This window comes from Saccoglossus kowalevskii, chromosome 13 (assembly GCF_978046115.1).
Source record: "Saccoglossus kowalevskii chromosome 13, keSacKowa6.1, whole genome shotgun sequence".
NCBI lineage: Eukaryota > Metazoa > Hemichordata > Enteropneusta > Harrimaniidae > Saccoglossus > Saccoglossus kowalevskii.
The window spans coordinates 12960522-12982485 of record NC_140653.1 but is presented as its reverse complement, the minus strand read 5'-3'; the positions used below and the strand labels follow the sequence as shown (position 1 = coordinate 12982485).

The following is a 21964-nucleotide window of genomic DNA, read 5'->3' as shown; positions in this document are numbered from 1 at the left end:
CTCATCCAGTGTTACCGTTATACGTGATCTTTCAAAATTTATTTTCTATGCTATGCAAATACAAGACCTGAATTGTGATACGAGTTTTCTTGACTAGTCCTCATATGTGTAAATATTTACTTTATATCTGATTTGTACCTAAAGGCCGGTGGCCTATGTACTTGAATAAACGTATTATTATAGTTAGTCATAAAAGGTCTATAGAGTTTTACAAATATGTTGGTGTCTTGTTTATTATACCGGTACTATGATTGTAATGATTTGTATTGCTCACCAAAATTAACATGAATATTTAAACAATAATGTACTCCCCGGTACATTATTGTTTTATTAGTTTGATTTTACCATACTCGTCTCGTCCCTCTTTTGGAGCATTGTTATTTTTGCGTTCACGTTCAGCTAAGCGTCCATTCTTTTCATAATGTACCAAATTCCACTGTCTGGTCATGAAGGCTAGACTTTGAGCAGTGTTCTTGAATTCCGGTAATCAAATTGATATAAAACAGCATTGATAAAACAGAATTGAAGATTTTATCACAAGACGAACAAATCTGAGAAAGGTCTATCTGGGGTAACTATATGTATAACATAAAAGCAATCAGATTTGCAATTTTTAACCAGAAGTCGAAAATATCACTTTTTACCAAAAAGGACAACAACAATATTCATTAAAATCAAAGAATTGAAAATATAATCACCCGTAGTTTAGGGGGGTTCGGTTTTGGAAGTGAATAGATTTATGATCGTAGATTAGAACAAAATAAAACAAACAGTATTAATTAAAATAATTATCATCGTTTAAATCACTTGACTCAGTGAGGTATTTATCAGACTCAGTCGAAATTGCATAGTAATGAGCATTTAGGCGGCAACAAGCTTTAAATGTCACGCTGTCTCAGTTACGCTGTCTCAGTTCAACAGCAGGTTGTTATAAATGGGCAAGCTTTTATTCGGTGATTCCGCGATGGTGTAATAAAGATCGCGTTCAAGCAGCTGATGTTAAATATTAAAGCAACATTGAAACAATAATGTAATGGTAGTCACTCTCTGAAGGATGTGGTGGTCCTGAATAGGTCCGTTTGTCTTGTGCTAGTATTTTCTCAGTTAGTAAAGTGTGGGGTTCGAACGGGATTGAGACGGCAACACGACACTGTACTTTCATATTGGTTCATTAGTTTTGTATTCTTCAAGTTAATGATGGCATACATACTGTTTTGTTCGAAGTGAATCGGCCAAATGTAGTCAACTTATTGTAGACCGCTGCTAAACTGCTACTATATGCATATTATTTTACCGCCCTCTAAAAACAGATTTACAGTAAACCAACAAATTTACGTACTGCAAAAAACTTAGTAGTATGTCATTGGTTAGTGCATTTAATTTATTTGATGCAATCATTGTGCCAACTATTTCTTAAGGTAGCGATATGGGGGTACCAAAATTCGGAAATCGAGAGGGTACAGACAACATTTTGCAGATATCTTAGCATTAATAGTTGTACAAGAATGTAGCGATGTTAGACGAATGTGGAAGGCTGCCATTATGCTGTGGTTATTTCAAGCATTGTATCTTATATTGGTAAAATTAAATAATAAATAGCTGGAACCCCAAAACATGTTATATCATGCATAACATGATTAGACAAGACCGGCAGACTTACTTGCGAAACCCACATAAAAATCTCCTGTTCAAATATGGTTTCGGCATTGCCTGGTTTGAAAAACAAGTTGCAGATACTGCAAATTTCTTAGCGATATTTACTCAAAGAATAAAAAAATTGTTGCTTCAATTTCACAATCATCCAGGCTGTGTACTTTCGGAAAAATCAATGTAGTATTATAACCTGGGAGATTTATTGGCAAGCAATTATAGACTAAAATATATACGGACGAGTTTTCGCTGTTTTGGCCGTAAACATAATGTTGAATTAGGCAGACACACAAAAATAGGGTTAGATTACAGTTTGCAGTGATACGTTTGAATTTAGCATTATAGAAAATGAAATTCACATTGTTTTTGATGATCTAAGGGCTAATCTTTCGTCAATAATTTTATGCAATTATGCTATACTGACAGTCTGGGCTAGACTGGCGCAGTCGGAGCGATTAATTTGTTTTTGTAGTTTAAATAAAATAAAAAAATCGCGAATTGCAGGTTTTAGCGCGAAATCACCCCGACTGGTTTATTCTGCAGGAAATTCATTGCTATTAAATATTCATGAGCACATATTATAATGAGATGGGAGCGGAAATACGTGCAACATGGTAAAGGTCACACTGCAGACCCAACATGGCAGCACATTGAAATTCGAGTTTGTCTTAGTTGTCGTTTCTAATTCATCACAATGTGTAAACAAGCAGCCAGTCGGCTGAGATAGCTCCGCTGTTAGCAATGCACAATTCAATTGAAGAACAGAAGATATCATTAGAAAATGAACAATATGTATAGTATCAAAGCAATGGGACTTGCTGTTTCCAACAAGAATTTAAAAATATCACTTTTCACCAAAAATGACAAAAACAATCAAATCAAAATTAGATAATTGAAGATATCACCACGAAATTAACAAATCTGAAAGAGGTCCACATGTAGTACCTATATATGTAATATAAAAATCAGACTTGCGATTTTCAACAAGAAGTCGAAAATATCACTTTTTACCAAAAATGACAAAAATATTCACCAAAATTAAAGAATTGAAGATATCATTACAAAATGAACAAATCTGAGAGAGGTCTACTCAAGGTACATATACACCAAGTATCAAAGCATTCAGGCTTATAGTTTTCAAGAAGAAGTCAAAAAAGTAAAACATTGACACGGACGACGGACGACGACGGACAACGGACGACGACAGACAATCACTCATGTGACAAGCTTACAAAGTCGACAGCGGAGCTAAAAAGTAACTCGTACTGTCGTAGAATTGAAAAAAATATCGGATGCTACAATCAGCCGACTTCTTCTCGGTCAGAGGTCAGTCGAAGAGACGTTGTGATTGGCTTAGATGATTGTCAATTAGAACACTCATTAACTTAATTACCCGTTGAAAAATGGACGTGTTCCTGTAGTGTCGATAGAGGGCCATGCAGAATAAACCAGTCGGGGTGATTTCGCAATTACAGGGGATTTCGCGCTAACACCTTCATTTCGCGATATTTGTTCTTTTATTTAAACTACAAAAAACAATTTAATCGCCCCGACTGCGCCAGTCTAAATCTGGGCTTACTTCGTCGCTATACAAACTGCCACAACATAAATCAACTAGCTCTGTATCTTTTAAAAGTTTTCAAGAGAAGAGATAATAATAAATCCAGCTTAACTTAGTACCTTATGTTTACATGGATGTTGTATTGTTTTCAAAACGTGCTATGCACTTTTCTACCCATTACATTTTGTACGATGTGGTGAGGCCCTGTACAGAAATAAAATTACATAACTGACTAATACTAAAATGAATAATTGTAGACAGACTTCGACATGAAATTGTGTCATTTTTATGTGCGCTAACATCTGTGAAGAGCGAAAAATCTCGTGAGTAGCATTCTACCTTAAAATGCTTGGACAATAATGCTAAGATACGCACAGTCTTGTCTTTTTTGTGTACAACATTTTGCCGTAATGGATCAAGGGTGTGTTTGTCTGTGGGTAGGGAATGTTATGTGGAATAACTTGCCAACGTAACACAAAGTAAACCAATTGAATATAAATCGAGAATATAAACATAGTTGAACTCTGGTGACCTTGCCATTTGTTATATAATATAATTCCCTTTATCATAGTTTGTTTCAATATAAATATGCATTGTCATAATTAATTTTGAATACAAACAAGTTTTGGGGTTGAACCAACAGTGGGGAATCAGTCTACCGAATGTCATTTAAAGATGTAAATATCTTACAAAAACATTGGTGCCTAATTTGTTTAATTACTTTAAGGAACATAATTTCCAGCTTTATTCAAAGTAATTAAGATATTTTAGTATAAAAACAAATGCCTCATCGCAAAAAAAGTGCTGCATTTAGATGTGAATAAAAGAAAATCTTAGCTGGCTTTTGTCCAAGTATTTTGTACAGGTGTCTGTCAAAAATTAATGATTTACTGAGACAAATATGAACTGCCTCATTGTGTGACTACTGTATTACATGAAAAGTAAAACAAAAACACCCTTTATGAATAGCTATCATGTTGCAAGCTCTGCTTTGTATGCAAATCAACTTAAATATTTAGTTGGTGTCCAGTGGGGGGAGAAGTCAACAGTACTGTTGCCTCTTGAGAATCTACATCTTCAAACACTGCAATCTTTGAAGTGCCTTTTTAAACCAGTATTATAAAAACTCTATCATTCTGTTCTAATAGCTGAAACATATTCCTGTGAGTTTTCATTTGTCGAATGAACTGTTTGTCAAATACAGAATACATATATTTAAAACAATTTTCTTTTTAAAATGTGGATGAAATGTTTTGCTTTTTATGTATTTTTCAAAGTTTGGCACCCAGTTCATAGGAGTGCTTATATTGATTTTCTGACATCTTGTTTTCTGTAAAGATTTTATTGGTAGGTTTGCAAATGTGTATGAGTTGGTTTTGAAACCCAGTATGGGATTCTGAGATACATTACCAAGGATATTATTACAAGATAAATCATTTGCTTCATTGAACACATACAACAATGCATATTTCCACTGAGATCAGTGACCTTTGATGTGTATCACCAGTGATCAGTCAAGTAGAAACAGTCAAAATATTTTATCATATTTTCATACAGGACATCTGTTGGTCAAACTCAGGGAAGACTTTATACAGATGAATAAGGTGACCAAGTTTGATGAAGTTTGGAATAGAATTAGTAAAGTTATTATGAACACAATAACAATTATTAATGACGACGACGCCGACGACAATGATGACAACGACAACAACAACAACAACAATGCCGGACAAATTTTTTCCCTATATATACCTTTCCCTTCCTTTTGATGGTACGGGCAAGGTAAAAATGTATGTAACAGAGCTCAAACACACTTTTTGAGCATTATAAAATTCACACGTTTCACATCAAATATATCATTTATTGCTGTATTCAAAAGTGCTGGCTACGGGCCTGATCACCACGAAATGAACAAATTTGAGAGAGATCTACCTGTATATATATATATATATAGACTTGCGGTTTTCAACAAGAAATCGAAAATATCAATACACTCCTGGAATACACTACATAAATATTACACAGAATACATGTACATGTCCACCATAATATGGACACAGACTGTAGTACACTACATAAGTATTACACAGAATACAGTTCCACATCCACCATCATATGGACACAGACTGTAGTACACTACATAATATTACATGGAATACATGTACATGTCCACCATAATATGGACACAGACTGTAGTAAACTACACAAATATTACGCGGAACACATGTACATGTCTACCATTCCTTGTTTTTTCTAACTTCCTAATATTATAACGTTGCTGAACAATATGAACTTTCATGTGTGTTTTTAGGCTGCATTTGTTTTTATAAAACGTTTCACATTCTTTACATTTGTATGGTTGCTGGCCGATATTCATTATCATGTGTTTTTTCAGATTGCTTTTCGTGGTAAAACGCTTGTTGCATTCTTTACATTGGTAGGGTTGCTCACCAGTATGTACTCTCATGTGTGTTTTCAGGTTGCCTTTCTGGGTAAAATGCTTGTTGCATTCTTTACATTGGTAGGGTTGCTCACCAGTATGCACTCTCATGTGTATTTTCAGCCCGTTTTTAATCGGGAAACACATGTTGCATTCTTTACATTGGTATAGTTGCTCACCTGTATGCACTCTAATGTGTGTTTTCAGACTGTCTTTCCGGGTAAAACACTTGTTGCATTTTTCACATTGGAATGGTTTATCACCAGTATGCACACTCATGTGTGTTTTCAGACTGCTTTTCTTGGTAAAACACTTGTTGCATTCTTTACATTGGAATGGTTTATCACCAGTATGCACACTCATGTGTGTTTTCAGAGTGCCTTTCTGGGTAAAACACTTGTTGCATTCTTTACATTGGTATGGTTGCTCACCAGTATGCACTCTCATATGTCTTTTCAGACTGCATTTCATGGTAAAACACTTGTTGCATTCTTTACATTGGTACGGTTGCTCACAAGTATGCACTCTCATGTGTGTTTTCAGGTTGCCTTTCTGGGTAAAATGCTTGTTGCATTCTTTACATTGGTAGGGTTGCTCACCAGTATGCACTCTCATGTGTATTTTCAGCCCACTTTTAATGGGGAAACACATGTTGCATTCTTTACATTGGTATAGTTGCTCACCTGTATGCACTCGCATGTGTGTTTTCAGACTGCCTTTCTGGGTAAAACACTTGTTGCATTCTTTACATTGGTATGGTTGCTCACCAGTATGCACTCTCATGTGTGTTTTCAGACTGTCTTTCCGGGTAAAACACTTGTTGCATTTTTCACATTGGTATGGTTTATCACCACTATGCACACTCATGTGTGTTTTCAGATTGATTTTCATGGTAAAACACTTGTTGCATTCTTTACATTGGTATGGTTGCTCACCAGTATGCACTCTCATGTGTGTTTTCAGACTGCCTTTCTGGGTAAAACACTTGTTGCATTCTTTACATTGATATGGTTGCTCACCAGTATGCACTCTCATGTGTGTTTTCAGGTAGCCTTTCTGGGTAAAATGCTTGTTGCATTCTTTACATTGGTATGGTTGCTCACCAGTATGCATTCTCATGTGTGTTTTCAGGTAGCCTTTCTGGGTAAAATGTTTGTTGCATTCTTTACATTGGTATGGTTGCTCACCAGTATGCACTCTCATATGTGTTTTCAGACATCTTTGCATGGTAAAACACTTGTTGCATTCTTTACATTGGTATGGTTGCTCACCAGTATGCACTCTCATATGTGTTTTCAGACATCTTTGCATGGTAAAACACTTGTTGCATTCTTTACATTGATATGGTTGCTCACCAGTATGCACTCTCATGTGTGTTTTCAGGTAGCCTTTCTGGGTAAAATGCTTGTTGCATTCTTTACATTGATATGTTTGCTCACCAGTATGCTCTCTCATGTGTGTTTTCAGGTAGTCTTTCTGGGTAAAACACTTGTTGCATTGTTTACATTGGTATGGTTGCTCACCAGTATGCTCTCTCATGTGTGTTTTCAGGTAGTCTTTCTGGGTAAAACACTTGTTGCATTGTTTACATTGGTATGGTTGCTCACCAGTATGCACTCTCTTGTGTGTTTTCATGTTGTCTTTCTGGGTAAAACACTTGTTGCATTCTTTACATTGGTATGGTTGCTCACCTGTATGCACTCTCATGTGTGTTTTCAAATTGCTTTTCATGGTAAAACAATTGTTGCATTCTTTACATTGGTATGGTTTCTCACCAGTATGCACTCTCATGTGTGTTTTCAGGTGGACTTTCTGCGTAAAACGCTTGTCACAAACTTTACGATGGTATGGTTGCTCACCAGTATGCACTCTCATGTGTCTTTTCAGTGCGGCTTTCACAGTAAAACACTTGTCATAGTATTTACATTGGTATGGTTCATCAGTATGCAGACTGACGTCACTCTGGTATTGTTCCTTGTTTGACATATTCCTGGTACTTAACTGTTCAATCGTTCCCTGCAAATAATAATACATTTCATTTCCTCAGTTAGTATTATATGTGAATTAAGTGTCTTGAACAAGGTAAAATACAAGTACTCAAATTGCTAGGTAATTTGTATTTCCAAAATAATGTATAATGAGTGCTTATGGTACGAATTGCATTATTTCAGGAACTTGATGTAAGCATATAGCGGTCATGCTGGGTTCTCTTTTTTAAAATGTTAGTAAAATTCATAATTGAGGAAGTAAAGCAAAATATCAAAAATAATTCCATATACATGTACACACTATGTAAATTCTACCAATTTATTTCCATTTTTTTTCGTAAATTGTGAAAAAAAAACGGTGAAACTGTTGATCACCTTGCCCATGATTTGTGAACTATACTGTTCAGCCATCTTGAATTAGATTATGAAACATATGCTCTTGCATAAACCCGGTATATGTATGTATGATCTGATATGCGTTTATGAAGTTTGAATGAGAGTAGCATGGAGTTGACAAGGTCTAACTAGAATCACCAGAAACGCTGGAATCCACCACCATCCATATAAATATTTTTTTTCTATTTATTCATGAACTAATGAAATGCAGATTCATTAAAACAATATATATGTATTTATGACACAATACTTGAAGATGCAAGGTCACAATAACAATATTTATTTATAACTAAATACATGTAGACTTGTAAAGTGGTAAATACACTTGAAAGAACACATGATGGTGAGTATAACAAGTGTTTTAAATCTGTCCTGTAATTCTGTCTAGTCTTGGGTGCAACTGTTAATTCCAGAGAGATTTCATTTTTGGTGTGATTGTGGGCACTGTGATATCTCTTTTAGCATTTGGTGCTAGCTTCTAAAACCTCTGAAATTCAAATCATAAAAGTACATCTGCAATTTCATTCTGTTTGCCCGGAAGGTAGGATGCTGTCACAATGAAGTTATTGTGCATAGCTGTAACACTCAGGCGCCACACAAATGCATTGATGGTGTGACAGCAAGATTAAGCCCTTCCTGTCTTGATAATATTGTCGCAGTTAAATCGAATTCTGTGCTGTGACCATTGTCTCCCCATAACATAATGGCAATAACAATTGAATGGAGTTTAAGGGCCATAGAAAATCATTACTGCGATCCAAATTTAGTTTCACGGGCTGACTTCACTAAACCAGAGTGCCATCAGTGAATATCTGTAAATCTGTTGCCCAATTTCACTGTTGAAGAACATATGAATCCCATTCCAACCTTGTAGAAAATGTTAACACATTGCAAGTTCAAAATGACAGTCTCGGTTTAAGGAAATATGGGGGTACAGTTTTGATACTTACACTGATAAATACTGTAAATATTCTCCCAGGTTTTGTGTTAGCATGATAAATGCTGTCAAAGCACACAAAGGAGTCTTTCCAGATAGCCTGTTCTGTATCTATCTATCTATCTATCTATCTATCTATCTATCTATCTGTCTGTCTGTCTGTCTGTCTGTGTGTGTGTGTGTGTGTGTGTGCGTGCGTGCGTGCGTGCGTGCGTGCGTGCGTGCGTGCGTGCGGGCGTGCGTACGTGCGTGCGTGCGTGCGTGTGTGTGTGTTTGTGTGTGTGTGTGTGTGTGTGTGTGTGTGTGTGTCCATTCCACTGATATAGTATGTTGGTTTTTAACGAAACATGGTGCATATATACTATGGGCTAATGCGCAGACTTAATTATGTTTTGACTTGATTTTATAAATTTTTGTTAAAACCCATGTATATTTGCAAAAAATTAGTCAATTATCGGTTTTACCACTGATATCTCAGGTACTAATCGTCACATTTCACAACGAAACTTACATGGATACATAGGACAATGCACAGACAAATATGTGAGATACTAATTATCTAATTTACATAATTAATCAATTTTCAGCTTGTGATATTTCAAGTACTATACATCACTTTTCAATGAAACTTGGTACATAGATGCTCTAGAACAATGCAGAGACCTCATTAATTTTGTGTAAAAATGTGTGCATATTAATCAACCAATTTGAATAATTAGTTAATTTTGGCTTTTACACTGATATCGCAAATACTAATACCGATTTTAGTGAATGGTTCTTGCTAAAAAATTTAAAATTGCTTAAAATTGGCTAAATAATATGCAAATTAGATAATTATTATGCACAGGTTAAATAAAAAATAACCAGGTCTGCACAGTAGCCCTGAGCATCTTTGTAACAAGTTTAATTAAAATCTGATAATTGGTTCCTGAGATATCAGTGGAAAAGTCCCCCCCCCACACACACAGACATACACAGTATTAACTGCTAAATCTTCCATTGTGTGATTCACACAATGGAGTCAAAAATAGTTTGGGAGAGGATCTAGTTTTATGTTCACTGTTTACAAAGGCCTACTACCGATATTCCCATAAATTGAGTTGCGATTTAAATTCAACATACATACATGCTGGTTGGTTTTATCGCAGTCCCTCTGACTTGGATTTTATGAACAACGTACTATTCTCCCTAGAATACAAACATCATGGTGGTACCGCCACAGTGCTTTCGTTTGTCCTCAGACTAATATATAGAATATTAATCTGAGGTTTAACCATCATGCCGGTCTTACTATGCCACAGTCTGTCACTGTGACATTGGATTCTGTTTGGATGGTAAAATTGGCTAAATATTTGCAAATTAGGTAATTAATATGCACATGTTAAACCAAAAAATAACCAGGTCTGCACAGTAGCCCTGAGTATCTTTGTACTATGTTTTAGTAAAATCTGATAATTGGTTCTTGAGATATAAGTGGAAAAGTCGACCCCCCCCCCTTCCACACACACACACACACTCACACACAGACAGACAGGTATTAACTGCAAATTCTAACATTGTGTGCTTTGCACAATGGAGTCAAAAAAGTTTGGGAGAGGATCTAGTTTTATGTTCACTGTGTACAAAGGCCTACTAGCGATATTCGCATAAGTTATGTACTTGTGTGAACTAAACTATGTTGCAATTTAAATTCAACATACATACATACTGGTTGGTTTTATCGCATTCCCTCTGACTGTGATTTTATGAACAACGTACTATTCTCCCTAGAATACAAACATCATGGCGGTACCGCCACAGTGCTTTCGTTTGTCCTCAGACTAATATATAGAATATTAATATGAGGTTTGATCATCATGCCGGTCTTACTATGCCACAGTCTGTCACTGTGATATTGAATTCTTTTTGGATGGTAATTTACAGTACTCAATAGAAAGAAAACTTCCAACATATTTGTACGTACACATGATCCAAACAGTGTGATCATGGACGTAACTTGATAGTACGTCCATGGTGTGATATAGCGCAAGGCAAGTCTGACGACGCCACAGTCTGTCACTGTGCCATTGACGACTTTGAAATTGATAGTTGCTAATAACTTCTGTGAATTTGTAACACTTTATCCTGAAAATACATTGTATAACAGTTTCCGAAGTCAGTAATTTTACGCCTTGTATAATTGAGTAAATTGAGATAATTATGCAAAAATTGAGCAAATTGTTACAACCAACTTGGTTTAAACATATCGAGTATAGTAGATATACTGTCTATGGTTTAAATTTCCCCAGAATCGCCATGCTTGTTTGACAACGCCACGCTCAAAGTCATTACCGCCATGATCTATAGTGTTCGCAGCTGTTGTTCATGGGGCCGTCTTAGGTATTATGTTTTTCATAACATGGACGTAAGAATCAACTAGAGTAAGAAAAGCACTTAAGCACAGTCACAAAACATGCTAAGAACAACATCATGTCACACAATCAGTTAATTTAAAAAAAACTTACCGGTCACTAAATAATAGCTAGAGAAATAACGGAGGTATAAAAGAAGCAGACTTGTTAACCAGGAACTGTTACTGATGGGATACAAGCACACAGAAATCCAGTTTGTAAGATGGTTTTCAACATTAATCTAAACAATTTGGGTTGTGCCATTTATTTATAGGAGTTAGTTCATCCCACCCCGCCTTGGGCTTGTCGAAATTATCGAATGTTTATATTAACTAAACATGAGTAAAAAAAATGAACAATTATTCCATTTAAGTCGACAGTTATTAATTAATTCGGCAAGTCCAAAGGAAGGTAATTCTCATTTTCACATACAGTTACCCTTCATACCCTCTGCTATGAATGGTATATCCCAGTCTAGACTGTGCGAGCAACGTGAAACGGGGCCGTTGGTGACCCGTACTGCTTTGAAAGATGTAAATGTACCAGTTACACGCCGTTTCCCTTGGATAATTAGTAGAATAGTAATTAATAGAATCACAAGCTGGTTGGCTGATTGGTGATCCGCTCCGCTCAACAACAACATGTTTTCGGCTGTTGCCATGGACGTGGAGCTAACAACACGTCGGTTTATAAGTACACCCCCCAATATATGAAGTTCGCAAAGAACATTCAGCCTTCAGAAGTCACTTCACTTTATTGCTAGCGCGTCATTTGCTGTTATCATTATTATATTCACGCAAGTTGACCTTTTGACCTAGATTTCGATGACAACCCGTAAGAAGCAGAATACCGCAAATGTCCATAGAGTAGTTTTGTATAATTGCTGAAACATTCGTATGTAACGTCGTCGCTGTCAGAGTAGACTGGCAAAGTCGGGACTTCTTTTTTGTTTTCCAGAAAGAAATAATTAATTGTTTTAGTCGTTTTAGCGTGAGCGCGAAAACTAAGCTGACCGCTAAAGAAATCCCGACTGGACGCATCTGCGGACATTTGACTGATATTAATTATTCGTGATGTCATTGTTTATCCATGAGTGGGTTTGTGAAAGTAAACGTGACGTTTTAAAGATTGATTCGATTCGATCAGAGAGATGGATACATTAACTTTTTTTAAGCGCAACGGCGATACTTTCATCCATGTTTACTGAAAACAAGTCGATTTAAATGTCCAATGTATGTAAGTTGTCTTTCAAAATCGCCGGGACCTCAGAAGTGAAAGGTCACGTACATTAACATAGATAAGAGATGGCGTATACAGCTGCACTTTGATTTTAATTAGCATATTCCCCGGAGTGATTTCGCTCCGGTTTTCACTTCAACGCAGGGGGTCGCCTGCAGATGCGTCCAGTCGGGATTTCTTTCGCAGTCACGCCAGTTTTTGTGATTACATTAAAAAGGCTAAATTAACAATTAATTATATTTTTTCGCAAAACAAAAAAGAAGTCCCGAATTTGCGGTGGACAACACTCTGTGTGGAGTTTACCATAACAGCCAGTCACATATTTTGGTGACAGTCTTATGTGTTGACACATTCTGAATAGGCCATGCCTCCAACTGTGCCGTACGTTCCGGCCAATTATTCATAAATGGAGTCAATTTGTTTGGTTTTCTTAATTTATTCTGCAAATATCGGTAAAATATAGGTAAGGCTTTGGCGAAATTTAAAAGAGCAACTAATATTTTTCAACCTGGTATTTTTTATACATTTTATTTTTCATTCTGTTCGTCTGTTTTTTGTTTTGTTTTTTCAGTTATATGAGCTCGCTGGAGCCTTCATCCCTTGTCTATTCCTTACACTAGATACAAGACAATACCCCCTCCCCCGTTCATAGGGACAGGGACTGCACTGTGTACAATTGAAATGCTTCCTGGGCTCCCTGTGGTCTAAATGTTTCTGAATTGTTTCTGAATTGTTTTGTGATTGGTGTTGACTTCGCACTTCTGTGAACTTACCTGGCAATTTGTGTAATAAGTGGACTGTCAATATTTTGCGACCATGTGTTTTTAATATGATGTCTCAATTATTAAAAAACACGATAACTCGAATCACACATTGAATTTTTGCTGTTTTTCGCTCTTAATTATTTGTATTATCTAATCAAACACCGTGAACCAACGCGTTCACCCTAATTTCAACGAATGCCGAAACGTTTCTGTCGCGTACGTTTCGGCCTCGGACGTTTCGGCCAAGGGTTTCAACCAGGCGGACGCTTCGGCCAGTGGCCCACTTCTGTAAAATAAATGATCTTTAGTATTTTAAATTAGCGTTACAATTAATGTTGCCGACATTAGTGAAGCCATGTAGAAATATCTCCCAATCAGATCAAGCAAAAAGTGGTGGTAACCTATAAGAAAGCAACGTTTTACTATTTTTATTGTTAATATATACCACAGTCTCGGAACTGTGTATAAACGTAATGGGAATAACGGAACGTAATGATTTTCTTATATTGTGAAAATCAGATCTATTGTTATATGTGTTGATATCAGTCATTTCATAATTATAAGTGTTGGCAGTATAGGTTTGTTTAAAGATATTCGGTTTATTCTGGAGTGGAAAATAATAATTTTTTGGCCAGTAAACGAAACACATTGAGTGACGTTCCATTATTATTATTATTATTATTATTATTATTATTATTATTATTATTATTATTATTATTATTATTATTATTATAAATAAATGGAACATATGTATAGAGATCACAGAAATATTTAATACATAGTCAATTACGTGATATCGCCATTCAGTTGTTAAGCACAGTCCAGTACGTTATTTGTAATTATTTCATTGATTGCTATAGTTGAATGTTTAGAATGTTAAACCATTTGAATCTTTTTTTTCATATAGACGATCGATGGAATACATCGGTGTATGACCATATTCAGTAACCTGACAAATACAAGTAACTAGACGAAGACAAACCACAAGACTTTCACAAACTTGGACAAAAATCGAAATACACATAGAGATCGCTGAGAGTACCGTGGCAATAGATGTCGGCACTTCAACCGAATTCATCGACCACAATACAAATTACTCTGATTGTGCAGAACACAGTTGATCGCAGCGACCAGCTACGCCAAAAGGGGGTATATTTCGTATCTAACGAAGAGTCGCCGGCGGTAATTAGTGCAAGTCGCGCCCAGGTCTCATATTCTCAGTAATCGGAGCACTCCCGAGAGTACAGGTTCTTCACCTCACAAATGTTTGGCATGTATTTAAGGTCAATGGTCAATATAAAAACATGTTAGATTGGAATTAACTAAACATATACTGTAATTTTTGCCTATTTTGTCACTATAAATAAAAAATAACGCATTTTTAGAAAATAATGGTAACATTACGAAATCTATCTTACTCTCGGGCCTTTCAGTCAGACGTACTTGAAAAGCGTCCAGATAACGATGACACAATTCACAAAATTTAAATCATTGTCTGAGTGTGTGGCGTGACATATTTTTGAAATAATTAGAATATAATCTTAGTTATTAATTTTAAAGTTTTAATGTGGGTCTTATTTAAGACGAAGAATTACTGTGATGATTTAAAATGTTGCCACTAATTATTGGACGTCTTTAGAAGACGAAATTAAAAATAAAGTTTTATGATTTGAATGGTACGAATGTTAGTTCCTGATTAATGTTTTTATGTGTCATACACTTTTTATGTGTACCTAAAAATAAAATATAATAAGCAAAAATGATGGCTTTCGAAAGTCACAATTTTAAAGAAAGTTCTGCTCAAATCTCTAAATGTAATACTAAAGAAGTTGATTACATTCGACGCAACAAATATCCTTTTCATCATAAATATGCATAAAATAAATGCATAAATCGATCATCGTTGATTGACTGGTTTCAATCAATTACCGTTGAATTTGTTGCACTATGAACACCAGCATATTCCGGCAATAACATTTGTGCCAACTAAATTATAATATATGTCAGACTTTAAGACTTCCTGTCTTGCCACCGAATTTTAACACGAAGAACGAATTTCATTTTTAAGATTTAAATGGTACGAATTATTATTTCTGAGTATGACATCAGGCTTTTCACTTATTCCTACACTCAACAATAAAAAATAATAAAAACACAAAGTTTCGAGTCGTTTAACAATAAAATATTAAACAAATTATTAAAAATTGAAATGACAAATTCCCCGTTGGTGCCTTTTAAAGTAATCCTTTATGAGCTAAACACCAAACATTCCAAAGAAAAGGATGGAATATGCGTGAAAATAAAAACAAATGGGAAATAAAAATGCAAATACCTATTTAAATGCACTAATTGAAGTTGGTGTGGGTTAGTATGATCACTAGAGTGATGTTTTTCTGGTAGTATGATGACAGATGTAAGACATACATGTCCTATTATTTATTTGGACTGGCACTCGGATGACAGGCATGGTGCAAACTAAGTGATTTTGTAGTAAAACCGTCACCGTTCATTCGGCAACCCAGAATTAAGCCATGAAATTAATACAAGTGCGAAATTATGTGTGTGTGTGAAGTTAGAATGCAACTGGCCCAGTCATGTCTGAGATACAGATGCAGACGGATTGAAACTACGTCCGAAAGAGGACTAATAAGTCGCGTTTCGAGTCGTGACGTAGACAAGGCTAAGAATGTCCATCAATTCTTTAAAACTACTAACGAACATTACTAGACTAAAAAGATAAAACGTCATGTCCGAATCCGACAAAACAACAAGCGGCGTCCAGGCTACGATGAGCACTGTGACTGTCGCGTCATAATTATCGTAAATCTATTAAAACGTTCTATCGCCGTCTGATCTAAAAGGAATGTTTCGAATTCAGAGTAGGGCAAGGGGGTAGCTGGTACAGGTTACATAAAATAAAAACGGCAATTTACAGTTTTACAGGAAATAAAATGAAAATTCCATTTACAGTAAAAAAATAGTTTTTCACACTTTACAGATAAAGCAAATTCTTAATTACATTTCATATTTTTAAAATATTTTTGATAATTTGAGTTTCAAAATCAAAATTGGAAATTGCTAGCGAATTACGCCATTTAATTTGAAAAATACTTTATACGCTTACAAGAATGAAATAGCTGTTTACATTTTACACCTTGCCCATGTCTACGGATTTACGTTTTTTTTATTTAAATAACATTATTACAAAAATAAAAACAAAGCTTACGAAACTACCCCTTACCGACCCTCAAGTCAGTCGTCCGTAGGCCAACGTTGAAGCAACAAGGTCCCGTTTACGAATAAATGAACTTATTTCCATAATAATCCACAACGAAACTTAGCAACAATGGCTAAGATGTGAATAAATAGTGACCGGGATAAACAAATCTCATTAGCGCAAATTCGAAAGTATTCCTACATTAAGCGTGTGATGGCGTTGTTTATTATGTTTCAACGCAAAGGTGGTCATAGTTATCCCCTGGCTGAAAGTCAAATGAAGGCGGAGTTGAAATTGAAATATGTACTGGTAACTTCAAACGGATTCTGTTTGGATGTAACCCGTAGAATAGTGTACAGAAGAGTGTGCGTTGAGACGGCTGAGTCAAAATAGTCGATGGATGCTGTCACGCCAAGAATATTACGCAAACAAGGTGGTAGACTGTCATGCAATATCCTGTTCTTTTATATCCGGACCAGTTGAGAGTAGAAAGAAAAAAACTGTGTATAATACATTTGACTTGGTGAAGTGTCAATATTATACAATTAGTTATTGCAACAAATTTCAATAGGCTGTCTAGCTTGGGGACTACATGTACATTTTGATATCAGGGGGATATAAATACATATTTGTCAGAAAAACAGAAATTTTATATTCATCTAAGAAATATAACGGCAATAAATGTCAGAAATATAATATATAGAAATATACAAAATAGCTCACCCTGACTAGAACTAAATTGATTAAAATACAATGCTCCACAGCTTCATGTCGCCATTCACACAACTCGTGCTCTTTATATCAAATACATGCAATTGCACACATTTTAGTAGATTATCAAGTAAAACGTGCTTGACTGACAATAAACTCATAAAAATGGGCATATAATATATATCAAGAACTTTAGCAATGATATTCGAAGGGGATATGATATTTAATATAAAGTAGAAGTACAATTCAGAAATGTCAAATTGTACAATTGTCATAGACGATATGCTAAAAGTTCAACACAAAATATAAAAAATTTGAAAATATTTTAAATAACAACTTCAGTAACCTAAATTACAAGGATTAAACTTAGCAGAAAACATCAAATGGTTTTCAAGCTTTGAGTGACTGATAAAGATTACAAACTGGATGAAATTGCAGACAGCAAAGAAAAGGGTTTGTAAACAGTTTACAAAATGGCGTCTGTCTTATCACATGACCTCAGCAGAAGAAGAGTTTTCTCAAAACTACAAAATACATTGAAATAATACATTACATATCCTCTACGGTAATTAATATTAAAAATAAAGAATTTACAATGCATCTCAAAGGTAGAAATATGAATATTTAAAGAAAATATTAATAAGACTCGAGGGTGAACAGTGCCCTCACACACTCAAGAAGGGTAAACCGTGCTCTCATACACTCAAGAAGAGTGAACCGCACTCTCACATTGCCTTATTAAAAAGGGCGACGAAAGAAGAACTTGGCAAGACGAGTGCGGTATGTAAAATAGTGAGTCTATAATACTGATATAAGCCCAGGAACTATAATCAACTGTACGCAGTCCCAATGAGCAGGGCTATCGGCTAGCTCAATTTTTTAAATTCAAAAAAATTGTCAAACAGAATGAAAAATAAACTGTAAAAAAAAATACAAATACAAATAAAAATTTCGGCAGAGCCATACCTATATTTTACTGATATTTGCAGAATAAATCAAGAAAACCAGACAAATTGACTCCATTTATGAATAATTAACGGTTTCCCCGAAAACATAGACTGGCTACAATCGGGGAGATTATATTCGTTTATTATATATTTGTCCTGCCTCAAGTAAATTTACGAAATATTTCTGCGAAATACCCCACTCACTGTCATCTCTAATGTGCAGCAATCTCAACTGTGCATCAACCTCTACTGTGCATCAACCTCTACTGCGCATCAACATCTACTGTGCATCAATCTCTACTGTGCATCAACATCTACTGTGCATCAATCTCTACTGTGCATCAACATCTACTGTGCATCAATCTCTACTGTGCATCAACATCTACTGTGCATCAACTTCTACTGCGCATCAACATTTACTGTGCATCAACCTCTGCTGTGCATCAACTTCTACTCTGCATCAACCTCTACTGTGCATCAATCTCAACTGTACATCAAGCTCTACTGTGCATCAACCTCTACTGTACATCAACCTCTACTGTGCATCAATCTTTACTGTGCATCAACTTCTACTGTGCATCAATATCTATTGTGCATCAATCTCTTCTTTGCATCAACCTCTACTGTGCATCAACCTCTACTGTACATCAAACTCTCCTGTGCATCAACATCTACTGTGCATCACCCACTACTGTGCATCAACATCTACTGTGCATCAAGCTCCATTGTGCATCAACTTCTACTGTGCATCAACCTCTACTGTGCATCAACCTCTACTGTGCATCAAGCTCTATTGTGCGTCAACTTCTACTGTGCATCAATCTCTACTGTGCATCAAGCTCCACTGTGCATCAATCTCTACTGCGTATCAACATCTACTGTGCATCAACAAGAAGTCGAAAATATCAGTACACTCCCAGAGTACAACACATAAATATTACACAGAATACATGTACATGTCTACCATAATATGGACATAGACTGTAGTAAACTACATAAATATTACACGGAATACATGTACATGTCTACCATTCCTTGTTTTTTCTAACTTCCTAATATTGTGATGTTGCTGAACAATGTGAACTTTCATGCGTGTTTTCAAGCTACATTTGCTTTTATAAAACTTGTCACATTTATTACATTTGTATGGTTGCTGGCCGATATTTATTATCATGTGTCTTTTCAGATTGCTTTTCCAGGTAAAACACTTGTTGCATTCTTTACATTGGTATGGTTTCTCACCAGTATGCATTATCATGTGTCTTTTCAGATTGCTTTTCCTGGTAAAACACTTGTTGCATTCTTTACATTGGTATGGTTTATCACCAGTATGCACTCTCATGTGTTTTTTCTGACTGCCTTTCTGGTTAAAACACTTGTTGCATTCTTTACATTGGTAGGGTTGCTCACCAGTATGCACTCTCATGTGTGTTTTCAGATTGCCTTTCTGGGTGAAACATTTGTTGCATTCTTTACATTGGTAGGGTTGCTCACCTGTATGCACTCTCATGTGTCTTTTCAGATTTCCTTTCTCGGTAAAACGTTTGTTGCATTCTTTACATTGATATAGTTGCTCACCTGTATGCACTCTCATGTGTGTTTTCAGATTTACTTTCTTTGTGAAACACTTGTTGCATTCTTTACATTGGTATGATTTCTCGCCAGTATGCACTCTCATGTGTGTTTTCCGGTTTAATTTTATGGTAAAGCACTTGTTGCATTCTTTACATTGGTGTGGTTTCTCACCACTATGCACACTCATGTGTGTTTCCGGGTAGCCTTTTATGGTAAAACACTTGTTGCATTCTTTACATTGGTATGGTTTCTCACCAGTATGCACACTCATGTGTGTTTTCAGATTGCCTTTTATGGTAAAACACTTGTTGCATTCTTTACATTGGTATGATTTCTCACCAGTATGCACTCTCATGTGTCTTTTCAGTGCGGCTTTCACAGTAAAACACTTGTCATAGTATTTACATTGGTATGGTTCATCAGTATGCAGACTAACGTCACTCTGGTATTGTTCCTTGTTTGACATATTCCTGGTACTTAACTGTTCCATCGTTCCCTGCAAATAATAATACATTTTATTTTCTCAGTTAGTATTATATGTGAATTAAGTGTCTTGAACAAGGTCAAATACAAGTACTCAAATTGCCAGGTAATTTGCATTTCCAAAATAATGTATAATGAGTGCTTATGGTACGAATTGATATAAGCATAGTGGTCATGCTGGGTTCTCTTTTTAAAGTGTTAGTAAAATTCATAATTGAGGAAATAAAGAAAATATAGCAAAAAGTTCCCATATATATGTACACACTATGTAAATTCTAGCAATTTATTTCCAGATTTTTAGTAAATTGTAAAAAAAAAAGTGAAACTGTTTATCACCATGCCCATGATATGTGAACTATACTGTGATTTATGATGAAATTAATGTCATAATGATTATAAACTCAATGAAATAAATGTTATTATGTGAAGATCCATGTGTCCATGTGAAGATCTAGTTCCATAATGCCAGAAATGCTTTTAATTTTGATGAATTTTAGTAATAAAATGGCCGCTATTCAGCCATCTTGAATTAGATTATGAAACAAATGCTCTTGCATAAACCGGTATATGTATGTATGATCTGATATGCGTTTGTGAAATTTGAATGAAAATAGCATGGAGATGAAATTATAAGTTCTCGTGTCCAGACTGGGTCTAATAAGAATCACCAGAAACACTGGAATCCACCACCATCCATATAAATTATTTATTTTTCTATTCATTCATGAACCAATGAAATGCAGATTCATTATAAAACAATATCTATATTTATGACACAATACTTGAAGATGCAATGTTACAATAACAATATTTATTTGGAAATAACTAAATCCATGTAGACTTGTAAAGTGGTAAATACTCTTGAAAGAACACCTGATGGTGAGTATAACGAGTGTTTTAAATCTGTCCTGTAATTTTGTCTAGTCTTGGGTGCAACTGTTAATTCCAGAGAGATTTCATTTCCAAAATAATGTATAATGAGTGCTTATGGTACGAATTGCATTATTTCAGGAACTTGATGTAAGCATATAGCGGTCATGCTCGGTTCTCTTTTTTAAAGTGTTAGTAAAATTCATAACTGAGGAAGTAAAGCAAAATATAACAAAAAAATTCCATATACATGTACACACTATGTAAATTCTAACAATTTATTTCCAGATTTTTAGTAAATTGTGAAAAAAACAGTGAAACTATTGATCACCTTGCCCATGATTTGTGAACTATATTGTGATTTATGATAAAATTAATGTCATAATGGTTATAAACTCAATAAAATAACTTAATATTTCGAAAACATTGGATATAATTCTTGAGGGTGAGAAGGGGTGTTTGTGGTGGTTTCACTGGACTTTCAATTCAGTACAAATGTGTGGGACAAATGTCTAATATCACATCAAGTTGTGATTAAGTATATCCCCTTATAAACTAAGTAACTGTATGTGCTATCTAATTAACCTTGATAAACATTGTCACAGTCCAGCAGTGTTATCAATAACACAGCATTTGTTAAATAAAAGTATTCAGCAAGCCATTTTTTGAATCAAATCTAATGACATGAGAAATGTGTCCTTGTGATGGCAGAGATGTTTTAATTTTGATGAATTTTTAGTAATAAAATAGCCGCCGTTCAGCCATCTTGAATTAGATTACGAAACAAATGCTCTTG

General features: G+C 35.3%; 1 protein-coding gene across 1 annotated transcript in view; it reads right to left on the bottom strand.

The window, feature by feature from the left end:
- Positions 1 to 21964, bottom strand: part of LOC146735012 (uncharacterized) — a 42907-nt gene that overhangs the window by 4778 nt on the left and 16165 nt on the right. The window contains exons 3-6 of the mRNA XM_085507317.1: positions 19987 to 20019; positions 19262 to 19734; positions 6343 to 7667; positions 5831 to 6261 (exon numbers count right to left, since the gene is read on the bottom strand). Of these exons, the coding sequence (XP_085363443.1) occupies positions 5831 to 6261; positions 6343 to 7667; positions 19262 to 19734; positions 19987 to 20019 (2262 nt within the window). The remainder of the gene's footprint in view (positions 1 to 5830; positions 6262 to 6342; positions 7668 to 19261; positions 19735 to 19986; positions 20020 to 21964) is intronic.